At 51.5% G+C, this 19,165-nt stretch overlaps 1 protein-coding gene and 1 long non-coding RNA gene across 6 annotated transcripts in view; one reads left to right on the top strand and one right to left on the bottom strand.

Moving 5' to 3' along the window:
- Tmprss6 (transmembrane serine protease 6) overlaps positions 1 to 11,113 on the bottom strand; it is a 28,549-nt gene extending 17,436 nt beyond the window's left edge. For 2 of the 3 annotated variants that reach the window (XM_028784580.1, XM_028784578.1), the window contains exons 1-6: positions 10,920 to 11,113; positions 7,309 to 7,543; positions 4,310 to 4,443; positions 3,537 to 3,604; positions 2,831 to 3,009; positions 2,539 to 2,580 (exon numbers count right to left, since the gene is read on the bottom strand). In XM_028784580.1, coding sequence (XP_028640413.1) covers positions 2,539 to 2,580; positions 2,831 to 3,009; positions 3,537 to 3,604; positions 4,310 to 4,443; positions 7,309 to 7,543 — 658 coding nt within the window. In that variant the 5' untranslated portion in view covers positions 10,920 to 11,113. The remainder of the gene's footprint in view (positions 1 to 2,538; positions 2,581 to 2,830; positions 3,010 to 3,536; positions 3,605 to 4,309; positions 4,444 to 7,308; positions 7,544 to 10,919) is intronic. The other variant, XM_028784579.1, reaches the window with a different exon arrangement.
- A 102-nt stretch (positions 11,114 to 11,215) lies between these two features.
- Positions 11,216 to 16,877, top strand: LOC114636505. 3 transcript variants are annotated; one of them, XR_003713635.1, is made up of 4 exons: positions 11,216 to 11,331; positions 14,750 to 15,070; positions 16,179 to 16,509; positions 16,641 to 16,877. It is a non-coding gene; the product is annotated as an uncharacterized LOC114636505 (long non-coding RNA). The 3 variants fall into 3 exon arrangements; XR_003713633.1 differs by lacking the exon at positions 16,641 to 16,877 and having other exon boundaries at positions 16,179 to 16,561; XR_003713634.1 differs by lacking the exons at positions 16,179 to 16,509; positions 16,641 to 16,877 and having other exon boundaries at positions 14,750 to 15,125.
- The last annotated feature ends 2,288 nt before the right edge of the window (positions 16,878 to 19,165 follow it).

Raw genomic sequence — 19,165 nt, forward strand, 5'->3', positions numbered from 1 at the left:
GTGTGTGTGTGTGTGTGTGTGTAGGGTATTCTGTCACCCAGGTGGCTACACTGGAAGCAGGGGCCTGACATGGGGCAACTCAGTCTACTTGAAGGGTGTCAGCAGGCTGGAATCACATGACTGGCTGGCATGCACGATCCCTGGGTTCAGTCCTAGCGTTGTAAAAAGAGTTTGACTTCTCTCCCACCCTTTACCTCTGTGGGCACCCACACAAGCAAGAAACACAGCTCCACCACCAGAAACACAATGTTTGCACCAGAAACACAATGTTTGCAGACCAGACACGGCAGAGACCACAGCCTGCATATGGACACTGTACAGATGATTCCTGCAGAGCTGACACTGGAGGCTGGCCATGACTAGCAGTTGCCGCTGAGGCCCAGCACAGTCTATCCTGGAGCACCGAGGGTGACCAAGCTGACACTGACACCTTGCTGACCATGACCTTTCAAAGGAGCCCCATAAAGCAGATGGGAAGAGGGCAGTGGCTCATCTGAGGTGTTATTTTCGTTTTTGACAGGGTCTCACTCTGCAGCTCAGACTTCTCTCAAGTCCTATGGTTCCACCTCAGCCTCCCGAGTTCTGGGATAGACAGGCGTGTCACCACACTCAGGTGTGTGATGCTACAAAACCCATCTCTGGCGATGAAACAGGAAACCACCACAGATGGAATAAAGCAAAGAGGATGGTAGCAAGAGTCTTTCCTGACCGTAGACAGAGTTCTCAGTGTTGCATCCTGGGTCCTGAGGGGTCAAGGCTAGACCCTTTTTTCCATATTAACACTAAGACCCTTGTTTCGTTTGCTTCCTGGAGAGCACAGCAGAGTGTCCCAGGGCTCTGTGACCTGTGATGTCACAGCAGACCAAAAACAGACACCCACAAGGTGGCCATCCCTGACACCATCGGATAGATATCACAACACCTTTCTTCAATGCAGATTGGTTGTAGGGAAAACTGCCACTTCTTATAAAAATATTTTATTAATATGAACGGACTTGTTATTCTAAGAGTAAAGTCCAGTGTGGTGGCTCACAGCTGAAATCCCCACACTCAAGACCAGACCAGGAGGTTTGAGAGTTTGGGGCCAGCCTGAGCTACATAGGGAATAATTTTCTTAAAAATAAAATTTAAGGTTGGGCGGTCATGGCGAATGCCTTTAATCTTAGCACTCAGGAGGCAAAGGCAGGCATGTCTCTGTAAATTCAAGCCCAGCCTGGTCTACAAAGAGAATTCCAGGACAGCCAGGGGCTACACAGAGAAACCCTGGTTTGTTTGTTTTGTTTGTTTGTTTGTTTAAAAGTCAAAGGCTTTTAAACTAAGAAGCAAAATTGGAGCTGCTATTATGGGGGGAGGCTTCTAGAACAAGAAGGAAAACACATTCGCACAAGGCATTTACCCATAGATAGATAGATGGATGGATGGATGGATGGATGGATGGATGGATGATGGATGGATGGATGGAGGATGGATGGAGGATGGATGGATGGATGGATGGATGATGGATGGATGGATAGATGGATGGATGGATAGATGGATGGATGGATAGATGGATGGATGGATGGATGGATGCATGGATGCATGGATGCATGGACGGAGAGAGAGAGACAGAGACAGAGACAGAGACAGATGATGGAAACAGGGTCTGTGATCTTGACTTCCACATCACCCCTCATCAAGGCAGGTCTGTCTGGCCCAGCTCAGAATAACTCTATTTGAGAATCTTGGCTTTAACTGTTGAAGTGAGCTTTGGGGTCAGCACTTCTATGCAGCAAGGGCAGGTGGAAGGGCAATCAGAACAGGCATACAGGATTTGAAATCATCTTCCTCCCTGAGAGGGGTCAAGGTGCTCACCCCCGCTTCTGCTCTAAGTGGCAGCTCTAGCTGGTAGAGCAGGAATCTCTGTGTATTCAGAGTCATAGGGCACAGTAGCCTAGGTAGCACAGTGTGTGTACAACCCCAGGAGTCACTAGACCATAGACTAGCGTGCACAGTACCTCTTAACCTTGTACAACAGAGTGGGCTGCCTGGCACCTGGCTACTCAGGCCTCAGCAGCAAGCCAGTATGGCCTCTGGGAGAAAATCATAGTCATTCTAACAGTGAAATCAGGCCGAGAGAGGAGGGAAGGGCAAAGAGAGAGTTCTTGAATGTGACAGAGCCATACCCTCCAACAGACCTGTTTAAATCCTGTGTGGCCAAGGGACAAAGCATAGATTGGCAAGATGGTTTCTATCTTCAGTACGAAAGAGGGTGGGCGGCAGGTTGATTTGAGTGACAGGCAGCAGGGGTAGATTTCCACAGCTTCCCACAGGGGGCGACTCACACTCACATCTAAGACCCAGGCATGCAAGCACACGTCTACCTGAGCCCCCACCCAGGCTCACAGCCCTCACCCAGGTCCCCCCTGTGAGATCTCCCCCACAGTGTTTCTAGGTTGGGGCTCCCTGTCCCCACAGTGGAAGCCTCGGGACCTCCGCCCCCACGATGAACCAGACAAGAAGACCTCGGAAAGAGGCCAAAGCAAGGACACAGTAGCGTACCCAGCGTGGAATTCAGTACGACTATGTCGTTCACACTGGCTTCTGTCAAAAGGAAATGAAAACAAACAAATAAACAAGGGCAAAGCCAAATAAATAGAACACCGAAAATAAGAACAGGGAAGAGGAGCTGAGCCAGGCTCGGCAGAGATAAGCCTTCTATGCGGTCCGATCCCGCCCCCACCCTCGCCCTCTGTCCTGGCTCCAGGATCACCTGAGCATCCCACCCCCCGGAAGGGGGCAGCCTCCCTTGGCCTTGCTCTAACCCCACCAGGATTCCCCTCGCAGTACTGACCCAGGATCACCAAGCCTTCTGGGTCCACCTCATATTCGGTCCTATAGGAAGCCAGGGTTGAGCTGTTGGACAGTAGCTCACCCACCAGGAGCTCTCGCACCACCTCAGGACTCAGGGTCAGCCGCTGGTACTCGGGGATGTCAAGGATAAACCAGAAGAAGCAGACGAGGGGTCCCTCCCTATGGAGACAGAAATGAAAGGGGCCTGAAGTCCTGTCCCTGCCCAGCCCCCCACTCAAGGGAGCTGACTGAGACTCAGAACCGCAGGGTACCTGCTATGCTTTCTTCCCATTCTCACCCATAGGAGAGACAGAGTCACAGGAGGTCATAGGCCATTTGGTAACTGGCAGAACCAGATATGACCAGGCAAGCCAAGTCCTGGACTGGGGATCCTGGGCCACATGCTTTCAAGTACACCCTGAACCTGGACCTACTTACATCAGGCATCCCCAGTCATGGTGTGGTGTGAACCCTGTCACAACAACACCACCATCTGTAGATGACAAGACCAAGCTCAATAAAGGGGAACCACATGTCGGAGGCTAAGTTCCTTCTCTGTGCCTCCATTTCCCCCATGTTCTTTTCTTTATAACGGAGTTTTGAGATACAGCATGGTTAGGGCCTTGTGTCGGTTGCCTATAGGGCCCAGCCTTCTTGCCTTTAGATCTGTGGCTTTCACAGGGCCCTTTGGACTGGGAGTAACTCACCCAAAGGAGTAGACGGAACTGGAGTTGTAGTAAGTACCCAAACGTGTGCTGCCTACCAGCTCTTGGAACTGTGAGAAGGAACACAGAGTCCCAGTTAACCTCCGTGGTGGCATCGGTGCAGGCTTCCCAAGTCCCTTCTGGTCATCAAACCTGTGCTTGCCACCCTCACAAGCACAAGATTAAGCCAGGCACGGCCCTGACACCTTGTCCCCTACCCCACCTCACCCCACAACCTCTGGTATAGCCAGTCCAGTCTGGGAGTTCAGTTTGCCTGTTGTTAATGAGCAAGGTACAGCTGAGGGCAATAGAGATGATAGAACACACATGGGCATGAATGAAGAGCCCTGTGGGTGTCCTCTCTGAGGACATCTTGATGCTGGGGTACATAATATTCAGCTCTCTGGCTCTCATGGCTGGGTATGCCCCCAGAATTGCTACTTGTGCCCTGATAAATAGTCCTGTGCCTGGCTGAGAGTGGAAGGGGCTAGCAGCACCCTGTCCCTAGTGGAATGGTCATTGTGCTGTATGAGGGGGCAGAGCCCTGACAATGTCACCTGCAAGTTCCCTACTGCAAGAGGCAGAATCTAGGTCTCTTTCTAGCCAGTGGGAGCCTGTGCATGACCCTGCCTCTCCAGCACAGTCCTTTCCCATGGTACTCAGGACAGGGTCTCCCCCAGTGAACAGTCCCAGCAAAGTGACAAACCTACCAGACACCCAAACACATGACTTTGCCCTCTCACATTTCCCCCTCCTGTCCTCCCATCCCTCCCTACCATCTTCTGGGCTTTGGCAGTTTCACTGCGGAAAGCAATGGACTCCCGTCGGGCCAAGTCCTGGGAGAAATGGCGGTTGAGCACCCGGAGGCTGCCAGAGTACACCTGGCTTACGGTCACTTCTGCCTTGTACCCTGGTCAGAAAGAAGGGGTTATGGATGGAGCATGTCCAAACGTCTCTTGCCTCTCTCACTTCCTGTCACCCCAACACTCCAAGCATCTTGTGCCTCCAAGGCAGCATGGGTCTCCCTACTTCTCATCCCCATCTACCAAGTTACACGGGGATCCCCAAAGTGGCTGAGCATCTGCTGTAGCAGGATACTTATTCTGCTACATTGTATTCACAGTGGAGCTCAGTTGCTAGGCAGTAGAAGAGGTGGAACTGGGAGAAGAAAGGAAGGGGAAGAGAGAAAAAGATGTTACAGGATACTTATTCTGCTACATTGTATTCGCAGTGGAGCTCCGTGATTAGACAGTAGAAGAGGAGGCGGAGCTGGGAGAAAAAGAAAGGAAGGGGATGGGGAGAAAAAGAGGAAGGGAAGGGAGAAAGAGAGGAAGGGGAGGAAAAAAGGAGGCTATAGACCATGGAGAGAGATAGATAGATAGATAGATAGATAGATAGATAGATAGATAGATAGATAGATAGATAAAAAGCAACTTCTAGCAAAAGGTTAGATATTGGGTAACAACTCTAATTGTGTGGGCATTTTGTTAATTGAGCATTTCTAAATATATAAATCCTTTAGATAATCATTAAGATTTAAGAGTCTCATTTCTACTGGGTACTGCAAAGATGGCAGATACTGTCTGGGGTTCAGCAGAACTTTATGAATGCAGTAGGGGGATTGGCAGAGCCATCCCTCAGGCTGGCATCTCATGGGTGCCAAGGCCTGCACATCTAGCTAGCTGGAGCCCTGGTCAGAGCCGAGGAGCAGTTGGAACATGGCGGCTGCCCGGGAATAAGCTGTTTTCTAAACATCACCCATTATAATCCACCATGCTGGGTAGACTGGAAAGGGGGTCAGTAAGTAGAGAAGCAGCTGCGTGGCCAACATGGATGCCTGCAGGCACATGGACATGGGGAATGGGAGATTGTAGGGACTGGAGAGATCTCGTGGGGTTTGAGGGGATCCTTGGACATTCAGGGGGTGGGGCAGCAACAATGGTGGAGGGCAGCCTGAGGGCAGACCTGAGCTGGACAAGCAAAATGGGGAGTGTCTGTGGGTAAAGAATGCTGACCACTAAGGATGCCAAAGAAAGGTGGGCAGAGACAAAAAGGAGCATCCTCCTTGGCAGAGAATTTGGGGGGAACAAGAGCTGAGGTTGATTGTGACAAGGAAGACTGGGTGCTCCTGGCCCCATACAGCAAGGGACACCAGGCTCCAAGATTCAACAGTGGCCATGACAGGGGTTAAAAGAGCTGGGCCTGGGAGCAGAGCAGAGCCTGGCCCACACAGTGTGTGAGAATAGGTGTTCACAGAGGTCTCTGCACATCATAGCACCCTTTAGGAATGCTGCAGTGAGAGAAGAGGCTAAGAGGGGCCCTCAGGGATCCACGGAGGGTGGAAAGGGTCCCACTGTGAGAGGAAGGTGGGAGCGATCAGAATCTGGCTTTAGATGGCTCTTGAGAGGGTGGGAGGCAGACCCTTCGTAGTGGGAAGGCTGGTGTCTGGTGTCCTGAGGTCTCTTTTCTGGGAGGCCTTTTCTCAGGCCAGTCTGGAGCTGTGGGGTGACTGGGAAAAAGAGGGGCTCAGTTATCGGATCCCACAGAGCAGCAATGAAGCCAGGCACACCTCCCAGACAGATTCATCTTGCTCCTGGCCCAGCTATCAGCCCCACTTTGGGCTCCCCATTATCCTTCTAAGATGGGCAGGGCATGCTTCCCATCTATCTATTGCTCATCTATCTGTCTGTCTGCCTGTCTATCTATCTATCTATCTATCTATCTATCTCTATCGCTCTATTTCTGTCTACCCATTTACCTATCCATCTATCTACCTACCTTTCTATCTACTTACCTACCTATATTTCTCTATCTACCTACCTACCTATCTACCTTTCCCTATCTATCTATTTATCAACCTTTCCATCTATCTATCTATCTATCTATCTATCTATCTATCTATCTATCTATCTCTTCGCTATCTCTCATGCTGCCCTGGGTAGGAGGAGTCATCTAACATCTCCCCCCTGGGGGCCTCTTCCACCCTGAGTCCTTTTAGGGGTTGGCATTTTCTGGTAGGTTATAGAGCACTCACCCTATGCCCTAGGCCTTTAGCCCCAGGTAGAATCCCATTGGGACACAGGACAAAGGGTTAGAAAGATGATTGCCACCTGAGTACCCAGCTCTTCAACCCTGAAGATTAATTACCCAGCAGCTTACTGAGACTCTGCTCCAGCCTGCAGTATTTGGGGCACTGGCTTCCTGCCTGGTGGTGAAGGGCTGCCCTGAGAAGAGCTATGAGCCACCCTAAGCCAGCCGCTGCTGGATGGGGACTGTGATGGTTACTTTTATGTCAACTTGGCCTGGAGATTCAGAGGTGACAAAGTTATGGTCCTCTCTCCAGAGGAGCATATGGGCCTCAAATGAGCAGAGGCACTAATTGGTACCAGGTCCCATCGGTACCTATGGGCCTCCTACAGCAGAGCAAGTTGGCTTGGAGCCCAAGGGAGAGCCCAGGAGGGCTATAGGCAAAAGAATGGCATGCTCACACACCCTGGCTTATTCAGACCCAAGAATTAGGTGCTAAAGGGTCTTCCATCCCTGGCTGAAGGAACAGGGAGCACACTAAACCATGGGACCCAACAACAGAGGTCCAGCAGTATGCCCACCTTGAGGGATATAGGGATGGTTATTCAGGTAGAATACAAGGAGTGGAAAAACACAGAATCCTGGTTCATCCTATGTGTCCCTCACAGCCAAGACAATCCTCCTTATATCCACCCTGAACCCTTCCGGGGGGGGGGGTCACTTCAGCTGGATCCTCATTTTCCATTACCTAGGAAATACCAAAGCATGACTCCTGCTGAAGCCAGCGCAGCCAAGACCAGCAACAGTGGTGTGAAGCGGACGTAGTCCCGGTCTTTTCTCTTGGTGTTTTTGGGGGCCTTGAACATCCCCTCTGGCTCAGCAGCTTCCTCTCCATCACCCGCATCGCCCTGACCATCAGCTGCTTGGGGAACCTCGGTGGTGGGCATCCTGGTAGAACAGGGGAGCTGGAAACATCTTGGCATCTGCAAGGGAGCTTTTGCTGAGACCCAGTGATGCTGAGAATCAAGGCAGCATCCCTGGCCTTTGCATGGAAGGGCAGGGTCCTGGGAAGTGATGACAGAGGGTGGCTGCTGGGCAGCTCACGGGGAGTAGAAGTGACCTCAGGAGAAGATCCCAGAAGACAGGCAGCAGGGCTCGATGGTTTGGCTCTCAGTGGATCCTGAAATAGTGCCCACGAACAGGTGGGAACCCTCTCTGTGTAGGTGCTTCATGTAAACCTCTCAGGACTTTGCACCCATTGGACAGATGAAGAAGGTGAAACCCAGAGAAATCCTGAGAACAGCTCAGGCCAAGATTTGCCTCATTATCCTGGTATTTGAATGCCATTTACACAGATGAAAAAAAAAATGAGACCCAGAGAGGCTAAGCCCCCTAGTTAAGATCACACAGCAGCAGCTGAATGTCTCTTTGACTTTTCCTCTACTCTGGCTATCTCCTATAATTAGCTAGTCACGGTCAAATGACAATGGGATGTTACCTCTTCTTATTCTTTCTGTCATTTTACCTTAGATACACCCAAGCAAACTTTGGACGCAGAAGGACACACACACACACACACACACACACGCACACGCACACGCACACACACACAAATAAATAAATAAATAAATAAATAAACAAACTTTAAAAAGACAAAACAAAAAACCCAGAACAATGAGGCATGCTCGATAGAGAACATCTATGATCCTAGGCCTCAAGAGTCTGAGTCGGAGGCAGGGGGATCCCCCTTTTTCAGGCCACTCCTGACTGGCTTGTCTCAAAGAAGTCTGCCAACCAGCAAGCACAACCAGGCTGTCTTTGGCCTTGTGGACCTCCAAGGCTTCTCTGGGAGCCCAGCTCAGGGTGTTTCCCTCAAATTAAGTGGCTGCTAGGGTGGAGCAACGGGGCGACCATGTCTCCAGGCACAGAGCCTCTTCTTCATCTTGTTGCCTGTGGGAAGCAGGGCTCGGTGGCTTAGATCCAGAAAGGATGCTGAGTCTGCCCCAAACCCCTCAGCTCGGTGACCGGCTCAGCCATCCTATTTTGTTAGAGCTCTTATTTAGAGTCAAAATCTACGCTGGTTATGGGGGTGGGGTGGTGAATACAGAGCCTCCGGCCCCATCTTCTGCACCATGAGGATGGTCACACCATGACTTTTGCTATTAGACAATGGCTCGCATTTTTCTGAAGCCCAATCCATCATAGAAATGTGTGTGTGGCTCTACTTTCCCACCACACTGAGAACCCACAGACTCCTGTGCAGCCCAGACTAGCCTCGGACTTAAACGTTCTCCCACCTCATCTCTAAGTGCTGGACTGTGGGAGTGCGGCCTCCATCCAGCTGTCCCCATCCTTCCTGACATCTCCTTAGCTCATTCAAGTCACTGTCCCCACTCTGCCATCTAGCCCACTTATCTGCCTTTCCCAGACTCACTGTCACTACGGTGGCCCGTCATGACCACTCCCATCAGTGAATTCCCACACAACCACCAGGGTGATGTCATCACTATGTGTCCAGTTTGTGAGCCACACATAGAGCCAGCCACCTAGAACACAATCCCAAAGGGCCCTACATGTCTTCCTCTCTTCTTCCTCCTTTGACTACAAACACATTCACTCTTTGCTGGATTGCTAACATCCACCCCAGGGCCTTTGCACTTGCCACCTCTCCTGCCAAGAACGTTTCTCCTTCAGTTTGCATCATGGCGGATATATGCTTCAGGTCTTTCCTGCTCCCTTCCCTACTGACATTTTCTTTATGGTGTTCCCGGAGACCTACTCCCATGATATACCTATGACATATCTTCTGTCTTCCCTATGGCTGCACAGACACAAGGCTTTCTCCACCACTGTGTGTTCTGCTTCCATGAAGAACCTGGAATGGTGTGGGTCTTCACTTACTGCTCAGTGACTGAATCTAAGATCCCTGTTCTTTCCTGCCTAGCCCAAAGACGCCACCGTCACAAGTGGCTGACCCATCCCTCCACTTCTTTCTTGCTTATTGACATTGTTTTTGTTTGTTTTATTTTGTTGTTTTGTTTTTCTTGACTATAACCTTGAACAACAAGGGTAATTGTGAACTTTATGGACCAAATACCAGTCCCCAGCCCTGGGTGTGGTATTGGTTACACTGTAAGACCTGTGAGTCCTCATTCACTCATAAGCAACTGTACTCTTCCCCAGTGTTCCTCTTCTGCTGAGTGCCCTCCTGCCCCACAAGCTCTGATGTGAATTCTACACTCAGAGGAGACAGCAGCCTCCTCTGAGAAGCTCTCCCAGAGTGCCCCTGAAAGGGTGGTAGCCCCATCAGTGAAACTGACCAGGTGGGTGTGCTCTCTGACCCATGATGTAGAGCCCCTTGAGGGGCACAATCTTGTTCCCTCGTGAAGCATCTCTGCAGACTGGTCACCTGCTCTGCACCCTCCCCCACCCTCTTGACAGTGAAGAAGAGCCTTGTCCACCCTCTGCAGGCTGAGTTCACAGGGACAGGGCCACTAGGAAGCATAGGGTAGGTCTGCATTTGACCACAGTGTGAGAGTGCCGCTCCAGCTGTGGACTGGATGGCAACACACAAGCCCCATTTCTTCTCCAGCAACCTCGGCTGTTTGCTTTACTGTGTGCTTTCAGTGGTTGGTGAATCAAAAGCACTGGGAGGTGAACTCCCTGAGACTTAGCAGAAGGCCCAAGTCGGGACTCTGACCTGGGGACATGGGAGGTACATGTTGGCACTTAGCGGAAGCCCTGCAGTGAGCCACTGAAGCTAGGGCCCTGAGTGTGAGCCACAGGGAAGGGACTGTTGGGAGCTCCTGCCACACACGTAAACCCATGGACACCCACTCCCAGATGTGTAGCAATGGAGACACATGTGTGTGCACAAGCACACACACACACAAAATCATACATGCACATGCACACACACATGCACACAAACATATACACACCAGCTCTAGCCTACAAGCCAAGAGTCCTGTGTGTAGCTCACACATGGATGCAGAGTGGGGCTTTGGCTCAGTCTTGCACTCCAGAAAGCCCAGGATCTGAAGCTGTATGTAAAATAAGAAATTAGGCAACCAGGCCCATAAACTGGGCCTCTCCTGTCTCTGCACACCTGAATCATAGGCCACCGGATCCCTGGAAGCCCTCCACCACCCTGCACCTTAGGCAGAGGTAGGCTCGCTCCACCCACCCTTCCCCAACGGCAGCTCAGTGCGCCCTGTGGCCTGTGTGCCTCGTCATTCTGGCCCAGGAGGCCCTGCAAGCCTCTCCAAGCTCCAGTCAGCCAGGTCTGACTCTTGGAGGAGACGCAGTCACCAGGCCATTCATGGGTCCTTGTCCCCTGTCCCAGAGGCCCCTGCTTACCTTTAAGTGGAGAAGGTAGGTGCACACAGGCCTGGAAGCCTCTGTTTACCCAGGCCAAGGTCTCTCCACCCCCAACTGGCCAGCTTAGGTTGGATCAATGGCCTGGAGCCATGACTGGGGTGCCTGGCCCTTGTCCCTTGTGGCCTGTGGCCCCAAGTTCCATGGGCCTCCTGTCAGGTCCAGGGCAACAATGTAACTGAACACAGGTAAACAGGCAGGAGGCAGGAGGCAGGAGGCAAATAATGCCCGCCTCTCTAACCCCGCCCAGCCCCACAGGTGCCCAAGGGGCTGGACCTGCAGGAGCCAGAGATCTGAGCTCTCCCCCGGGGCCTGTTGCTTGGTGAGATTCCTGCCTGGTTACAGGCCCTGGTCCCCTAAGAGCTTGAGTAGGAAACTGCAGAGGCGGATTCAGGTGAGAACAGGGGCTCACACAGCTGACGCTGGCCAGAAAGGCCTGGGCCGGGGCCTTCTGGAGACAGGAGAGACGTGGGTTAGGGGAGGGGAGCACTTGGTACCCTCTTCCATTAATCTAGGAATTATGTGTATTCTAAAAAACCCTGTTGTCCACTGGCCACATGTGTTGCTTGGACATAAAACAGAGTCAGAATGAGCCAAGATGGGCTCATAGGTAAGACACATTCTAGATCCTGAGCAAGCAAAAAAAAAAAAAAAAAAGTCAGTCATCTCCTTGCTCATTTAGATACTGGTTGCAGACTGAAGTGTGAGCTTGGCTGCTCTCTTGGGCTAGAGGAGCTGTGCAAAGATGAATCCCACCTACTTTTCTGCGTCTTGATGTTCCATCTAGGAAACTAGGCTCATATTAGAATTCTATGGGACAGTGCTGCTGCAGAGGGGCTGGGTCTCACGCAGACCTGTGATTGCCCTGTGGCAGCCGGAGACTGGGGAGCGAGTAAGGAGAATGTGGCGAAGTACTATCTAGGAAAGAATAGACCCTCATAGGGTCAAGGGTCAAGGATCAGGCCCACACGTTTGGGCAAAAACCCAGACAGAGCTGTCAGGGGATAACGGGAAGAAGAGCTACCGGCCAGATCGCATGACGTGAGCCTGTAGAGAACTGTGTGTGTATCTGAGGCTCAGTGTGCTGTGAACATGTGTTTCCCCATGTGCGTGTGCGTGTGTGTGTGTGCAGTGTGTGTACCAGGCATGTAGGAAATATGTGTGCAGTGTAGAGTGTATGTGTGGACAGATGACATATGTATAGTTAGGAACGTACACGGGGTGGAGGGGTGAAAACCAGATGTATGAAGGACATGCCTGTAGGGTGAGTGTGCAGGCCGTGAGGCATGGAGTTCTGTGTGTGAGCGTACGTGGGTGTGTGCCTGCTCACAGTGAGACAGACGTGAGTTGTGAGGCGGAGAGTGTGTACGAAGCTGTGGGGAACAGGTGGAGTAAGAGATGTACACGGGGCGGGAGGCATGGTGTAGGAAGCTATGGAGCGTCAAGTGAGTGTGGAGAGAGTGTGAACACACTCCTGCTCTGAAACGCCAGCTGCATGTTCAGTGGACATCGGCCATGCTGTGCTAGAGGAAGCAGGGCAGGTCCCTGGCCCTGAGTCGTGGTCCCTAGATGATTCATTGCAGCTATGAGCCCCATCTGGGCCAACAAGAAAAATGTGTGTGAGAGCCCAGTGTTGTACAGATGGAAAGGTGTAGCTGGGTATGACTCAGAGTGAAGGTAGTTCTCCTTACTGTCCCCTGACAGCTCTGTCTGGGTTCTTGCCCAAAAGTGTGGGCTTGACCCTTGACCCTTGACCCTTGCCCTGTGAGGGTCCATTCTTTCCTCAACACTCATTCCCAGTCCAGTACATTCTCCTGACTCTCTCCCAGTCTCCAGTTTCCACACTGCAAACCTTCCAGAGGACAGGAGCTCTCTAAGATGGGAACAAGGTCCACATAGCACTAGGACACAAGATACCCTGAGCCCCTCTTCTGTGCCCTGTCCTGTCCTCTGGACTGCCAAGTGGCCTGAACCCTGTCCCAGGCAGGATGGTAGCTGAGAAATCTCAGAAAGATCTTGCACAATTGGTGGCCTCTGCACCTGGTGACCACAGCCATTGATCCACTCCGCCTGGGGGAGGGGCTGACCCCAGGAAGGCAAGGATCTAAGATTCCCCAAGATCTCAGAGGCTGGAGCCATGACTGAGGTGTCTGGCCCTCCTTCATCCTCTGCTTCTCTCTGCTTGTTCCCATAGCAGACAATAGTGACATACTTCCACACAGATGCCACAAAGGTCTCAGTGCTCCTGGGATTCTGTATGGCTCAGCGCTACTGGTCGTCAGGCTCCTGGGCCCCTACACTCACAGGCCTGGCTGCTATAGGCAAGGGTACACAGAATGACAGATACAGGTCCTGAAGCTCAACATAATCAGATGACAAAAGTCAGTCTAGCAATCAGAGAGTCAGGCTGGTTAAAATCCAAGTCTTCCTGCTGTCAAGATGTGTCTCCCCAGACTGCCATCTCAGGCTTGACGGAGCTGAGTTGTTGAGGGCAGAAAGTTGTGAGATGGACTCTAATGATATATGACTGAAGTCTTTATAAAAAGGGGGGCTTGGAGACAGATCACACACACACACACACACACACACACACACACATGCACACAAAATGCAGGTGAAGGCAGAGCCAAGATCAGCTATCCAGAGGCAAGGACAGTACACAGGTCAGCAACCACTGAATTCCAGGGTGAGGCCTCGACTAGATTCTCCTCCAGCTCCAGGAGGCAGCAGCCCATGGATACCTTGATCTTGAACCTGCAGCCTGAATCATTGGCGAGGCACACTTTTCCAATGCCAAGAACCTGTGCTTTGTCTCAACACCTCAGTAAACTCACCCAGGCCTAACAAACCAGAGCTGGGCACACGCTGTGTATTTGACCAGATGGGTCTTCAGCCCCTTCCCAGTGCAAACATGCAGCAGGGTGCCCCTTCCAGGCCTATGTACAACACAGTGTCCCCAGGGGCCACATATGGCAGGACACATATGTAACAGGTTGCAATTACTGTCCATTTTTTTTCAATCAGGGACCTTTCTGCAATGGGATGATGTAACCTGGGACAACCCCTCAGGGGCCGTGCAGGAAGTAGGAGAGTTGGTCTTGTTGAGACCCATCAGTGGGCCCCACTTTTCCTTGGGGTTCGATGGAGGAGGGAGAACACCGAATTCCTGTTAAGTCACTGCTGATAAGATTCTATGGCAAGCACCGTTTTCAATGCTTATTTTTCCTTTTAGTAAGCTAAGGTTTGGGACACAGGGTAATTTAATTCCCAAAGTGACAGATATCGGATGCTTCTATGATGTCCTGACCATCTTGAGCAAAGGATTCCCAGTTAAACAGCCAGCTGGACTGTCCTCATATCAGCAATTTAAACACTCCCTGGACACCTTGAAGAAGCTACCTGGCAATGACAGCTGCTTGCTAACAAAGAGTAAGGCCAGCTCTGGGAGGCACTGGAAGGCATTGTTTCAGCAGCGTTTGTTTCAGCCAGTTTGCGCGGGACTTGGTGAACTCTAGGTGACCCTGCAGCCATTTCCACCCAGGCCAGAGGGATAGCACCTCCCCAAACCCGTGCAGCAGAAGGCCTGTGATCAGTCCCAAGACAGTCCTTTGTTTGCATAAAAGTTTGCCACAATTGTTGTAAATATCACTACCACGCCTACTTCTCATCTATATAAGTAGGCTATTCACCCCACTTCCCCAGCCAGCCTGGAGACACTTTTCTGCGAGGCCCCCAGGTTTGTAACATTAAGTCCAACAAGATTTTCTTGAGTGGTCTCTTTTTGCCTATTTTTTGATCCTTACTGTTAATAGAATTGGCTGGAGACACCAGGAGAGGATCATGGGACAGCAGCAGCTACAAAGGCAGCCACTGGGTGACTGCAGGAACAAGGAATGACCATGGCAAGAGCAACCGGGGGTCAGCTGAAGAGCTCTGGAGAGTGGCTGGAGCAGAACTGGTGGCCAGTTAAGAGTAACAGAGCCCATGAAGGATGTAAAGACATGAAGACGAGAAACTGCAAGGCCTGATGACTGGGCGCATTCAAGGGAGCTGCCCAGGTCTTACTCACTGTAGTCCAATTGTCATGACTGAGGGGCCTCACACTCTGGGCCTATAACAGTCATCACTACATGGTGAGGGTCCCAGCATCTGGTGTGTGTATAAGAGCTTTAACAGAAGGCAGTGTCACCTGGTGCTTTTTCTTGCTATGTTGCTGAAGGCAAAGGGTTATCACAATAGCTGCTAAGAGCCAGAGAGAGACTAAAACCCAGAGCAATAACCCTCAAGTCCAGGTGTCTAGTTTCCAAAGGTTAGAGCTGTAGGTTCCTCGCACTCAGAGCTGGGAACTGTGAGCGTTTAGGTTCACTAGTCTAGTGAGCATTCCAGGGCCCAGAATGGCCAGCACCAAACAAACTTCTCCTCCCCTACCCATAATTCCTATCTGGGTAGAAAATGGAACACCGCCAGCTGACAGGTAACGTTTCATTTACACGTACTTAAGTTTCCTAATAGGGTCTTATCCATGTGTTCTACACACGCACACTCTGTTAGCTGACATCTCCATACATTGGGCTGGTAGACACCCCCACACCCCGAAGTGGGCAGAGAGAAGACTCCCAGTTACGCAAGCCTCTCTCGAACCTCTGAGATGAAGGTAGGAGAGGGATCCAGGGCCCTTGTCAGACACTATCTAGATATGTGTCTGGGGCAATGGAGCTGAGACAGAGGGCTGCCGAAGAATGGTTTAGAATGCCCCATCTCAGTTCTAAAGACCAGAAGTCTCCAATCCAGCCACAGCAGGCCCAGGATGGGGGCGGGGGTGCCTGCTCCTGCTTCCTCCTGCCTCTGGTGGCTGCTGGCAGAGCTTGGCACACGGGCCTCAGGCAGATGGCTCCAAATGTCCAAGGGATCAGGGTTCAGTGACCAGCATTTTCTTTTTGTTGATCTTTGCAATCTGCAGCCAGATCTCCATAGAGACTGTTCCGCTCCAGGCTTGGCTCCTTTCCCAAGGTGGCCCGGCCAGTGTCTTCCACACTCACAGTCTCCAAGGAGGCTTCCCCTTCTATTAGCCATATGCCCTCTTTTCTGTTCCCGCAACTGTTTCTCACATAGAGTAGACCCAATAACCAGAAACCTGGCGGGGGGTGGGAGGACCTGGGAACGGAGCCAGGGCCTTCTATGTGGCCACTGCTCATCACTGCCATCCTTCTGAGCCCTAGTGATGTTGTCTCTTCTCCCCAGTCTCCATCGGCATCCAGGTGTGGAATTCCCAGCTGCACAAACATTATCACAGTGTGCTCCGCTCCTGGAGGCTCACTCTGGCCCATGCTGGAGCAGGTGTCAGGATCCATCAAACAGGGACACCTACCCAGTGGCCGGAGCTGACCACCACCAAGAGCATCTCATGGCGTCCCGGCTCCTCTGAATCTCATCATCTAGTATGGAGGTCAAGTGCTTACAGCAGGAGTTACTGATAAATCAGTGAATGTCAGGCTGGCCTCAAGTGGGCTCCCAAACACAGCATTGTCTCTAAGTCCCCTGGGCATTGGATGTTGAGAACAGAGGAGGGGAGGTAAGAAAGGGGGGAATGTTCTGATGATGGGGGGACCTCCACCTCCTTCTGAGGCTGTAGACCAGCCTTCTGGTCCACCAGAAACATAGAAGCTAGAATTTTTCTTTTGCTTCCCTCATTTCACATCATAGACAAGAAAACTAAGGCTCCAAGAGTCTCAATGGGACAGACCTGGCAGCATCTTCTCTCCCAGCTGAGCAATCTGCTCGTGCTTCCTAACGAGGTCTTGAGCCAGGTATGGGGTCAGGCTGGTGAGTGATGGCTACTTGTCTGCACCTTCCACAGTTGCTCTTTCACCACGAGGCTGAGGCCTCTGTGGACAGTTCCAGCCCCAGGGCCAGCACCTATGGTGTACCTACAGCTGTGTGCCTGTGTGCATGCCAACGCGAGGCCAGGTGCACAGAGGGGCGGAGAGGCTGGTCTCTCCACCAGCTGCTCCCTCCCCTCAGTGCCCTGGTTTCCTGGAATCAAGGGTACCTCCTGGCATCCTGCACCCCAGGTCTCAAGCGGCTTCCTGCTTTGCTTTCTCAAGGCCCCCAGTGGGTGTGTCACATCCCTGGTATCGGAAAATGTCAGCAGAGGGGCTGTCCCAGGGCTGACACAAGGGTCAGGCTCTGAGCTTCTAGGGAGCTCAAGATTCAGCACAGCTCCGTGTCTCTACACCAAACTCCCCATGGCAGGGGATGTAGCAGCAGCCTCTTAGGTCTCAGAAGCTGCCACTCTGTCTCAGTAGGTTCTTGGCACATGGTCTGAGATACTTGTTGGCACAGGCTTTAAAGACCATTGACAGTCTGGGCCAGTGGCAGGGTCACAGGCTTTCTCTCCAGTGTGATCTGGAGTGAGCCATCAAACCACTGTGAGTTCAAGTTTCATCTGTAAAATGGGATGAAAGAAGCAAGCCAACAAGCCAAAGGGCACGTATACATCGTGCAATACTTCAAACAGAGATTCTTCAGAGGAACCGCCTTCATTCAAGAGGGGAAACTCAGATGTGGGAGTTCTTAAATGGGGTTCTGAGGGATCTGTAGGAGTCTGTGGGTGAATTTATTGAGTTGAGGGTCATTTCAGCCTCAGGGATCAGCAGGTGACACACGTGGCCTCAGCATTGTCACCTTCCTAGTGGTACCAAGAGCTGCAGATTGTGAACACTGAGGGACCACTTGGAAGCCTAGTTTGAGTATCTAGTGCACTGATGGGTACAGGGGCATGGAGCTGATGAGAGCTCCCCAGGGTCCCCAAGTCAGGGACAGTGACATTGAAGAACCCAGTCTTCTCCTGATGACAACAGGATGTCTCTGGAGTCAAACCAGGATGTGGGGTGGCCACATGTGGCTCTCAGTGAAGCTGTCCTAATGAGTCTCACTAATCTAGTGAGACTGGGTGGGAGGTTTTGTTCCCAACTCGAAACCCATGGCTACATGCAGGTCAGCTGTTGCCCAACACAGAACTGTTTTAAAGAAAACCATATTATGTGATCTCTTTCTTTCTCAACTCAATTACATGGTTCTTAAGTGTGGGTTTTGTAGATGGTATCATGTTGCAATGTCAAAATGGATATGCCTGGTAGATAGATGGGTTATGGAGACAGGTGGGTGAGGGAGGAGGCTGAACAGGGAAGAAGGTGCTGCTGCTGCTGCTGCTGCCTGGCCTGTGGGATGCTGGGTATCTGGTAGGAGGCTGTGGACAGAGGGAGGCTCCAGTCATGAAGAGGAGGGTGGGGTCCAAGGCTGCCTCACCTGACCGGCAGCCATGCCCTGATGCCCAGGCCAGTGGAGCAATGAGAAGGGTTTCCCTTCATCCTGCAGCATGGTGGGCATTCCATCTTTTTCTTTCTTCGAGGCTGGCTACCCAGAGGCTGAGATAGAGCTTTCTGGTTTTCTGTCTTTGGTAGAAGTGTCTCCAAGTGGTACACCTGTGCACCCCAGATATAAAATGGATGAATAACTAAATTAATGGAAGAAGAAGAAGAGGAGGAAAAGAGGAGGGGAGGGGAAGGAGTAGGGGAAGGAGGAGAAGGGGGAAGAAGGAGGAAGGAGGAGGAAGAAGGAAGAGGATGGAGGAGGAGGAGGAGGAGGAGGGAAGAAGAGGATGGAGGAGGAGGAGGAGGAGGGGAAGAGGAAGGAGAATGAAGAGGAGAGGGAGGAGGAGGAAGAAGAAGAAGAGGAGGAGGAGAGGAAGAAGAAGGAGGATGAAGAGGATGGGGAGGAGGAGGAAGAGGAGGAGGAAGTTGAAAAGGAAGAGGGAGAAGTTGTCATAGTCTCCAGCAAGTTTACACTCAGAAAGGCCCAGGGACTGAGGAGCTCAGAGCACACAATCTCTCTCCACTAGCAGCTACACCTCTCAACTATTCTCAGCCTCAGTTTCCTCATCTGAAAAGTGGGATGAAAGCGCCTGCCTCTCACAGACAGAGGCGACATAGTTTTTGGTAGAGGCAGAGTTGTCTGGTGTTTTTTGTGAGGTTTTTTTTTTTTTTTTTTTTTTGGCAGGATGGGGTTGGCAGGTTGTTTGTCTGTCTGTCTGTCTGTCTGTCTGTCTGTTTGTTTGTTTGTTTGTTTGTTTTTGGAACATGAGCTTATCAAATAGTTCAGACTGGCCTGGAGCTCAGTACACAGACCAGGCCACCTTCAAATCTGAGACACACACACACACCGTCACA

Source organism: Grammomys surdaster, unplaced genomic scaffold, assembly GCF_004785775.1.
Source record: "Grammomys surdaster isolate TR1022 unplaced genomic scaffold, NIH_TR_1.0 124439, whole genome shotgun sequence".
In the NCBI taxonomy this organism is placed as follows: Eukaryota; Metazoa; Chordata; class Mammalia; order Rodentia; family Muridae; genus Grammomys; species Grammomys surdaster.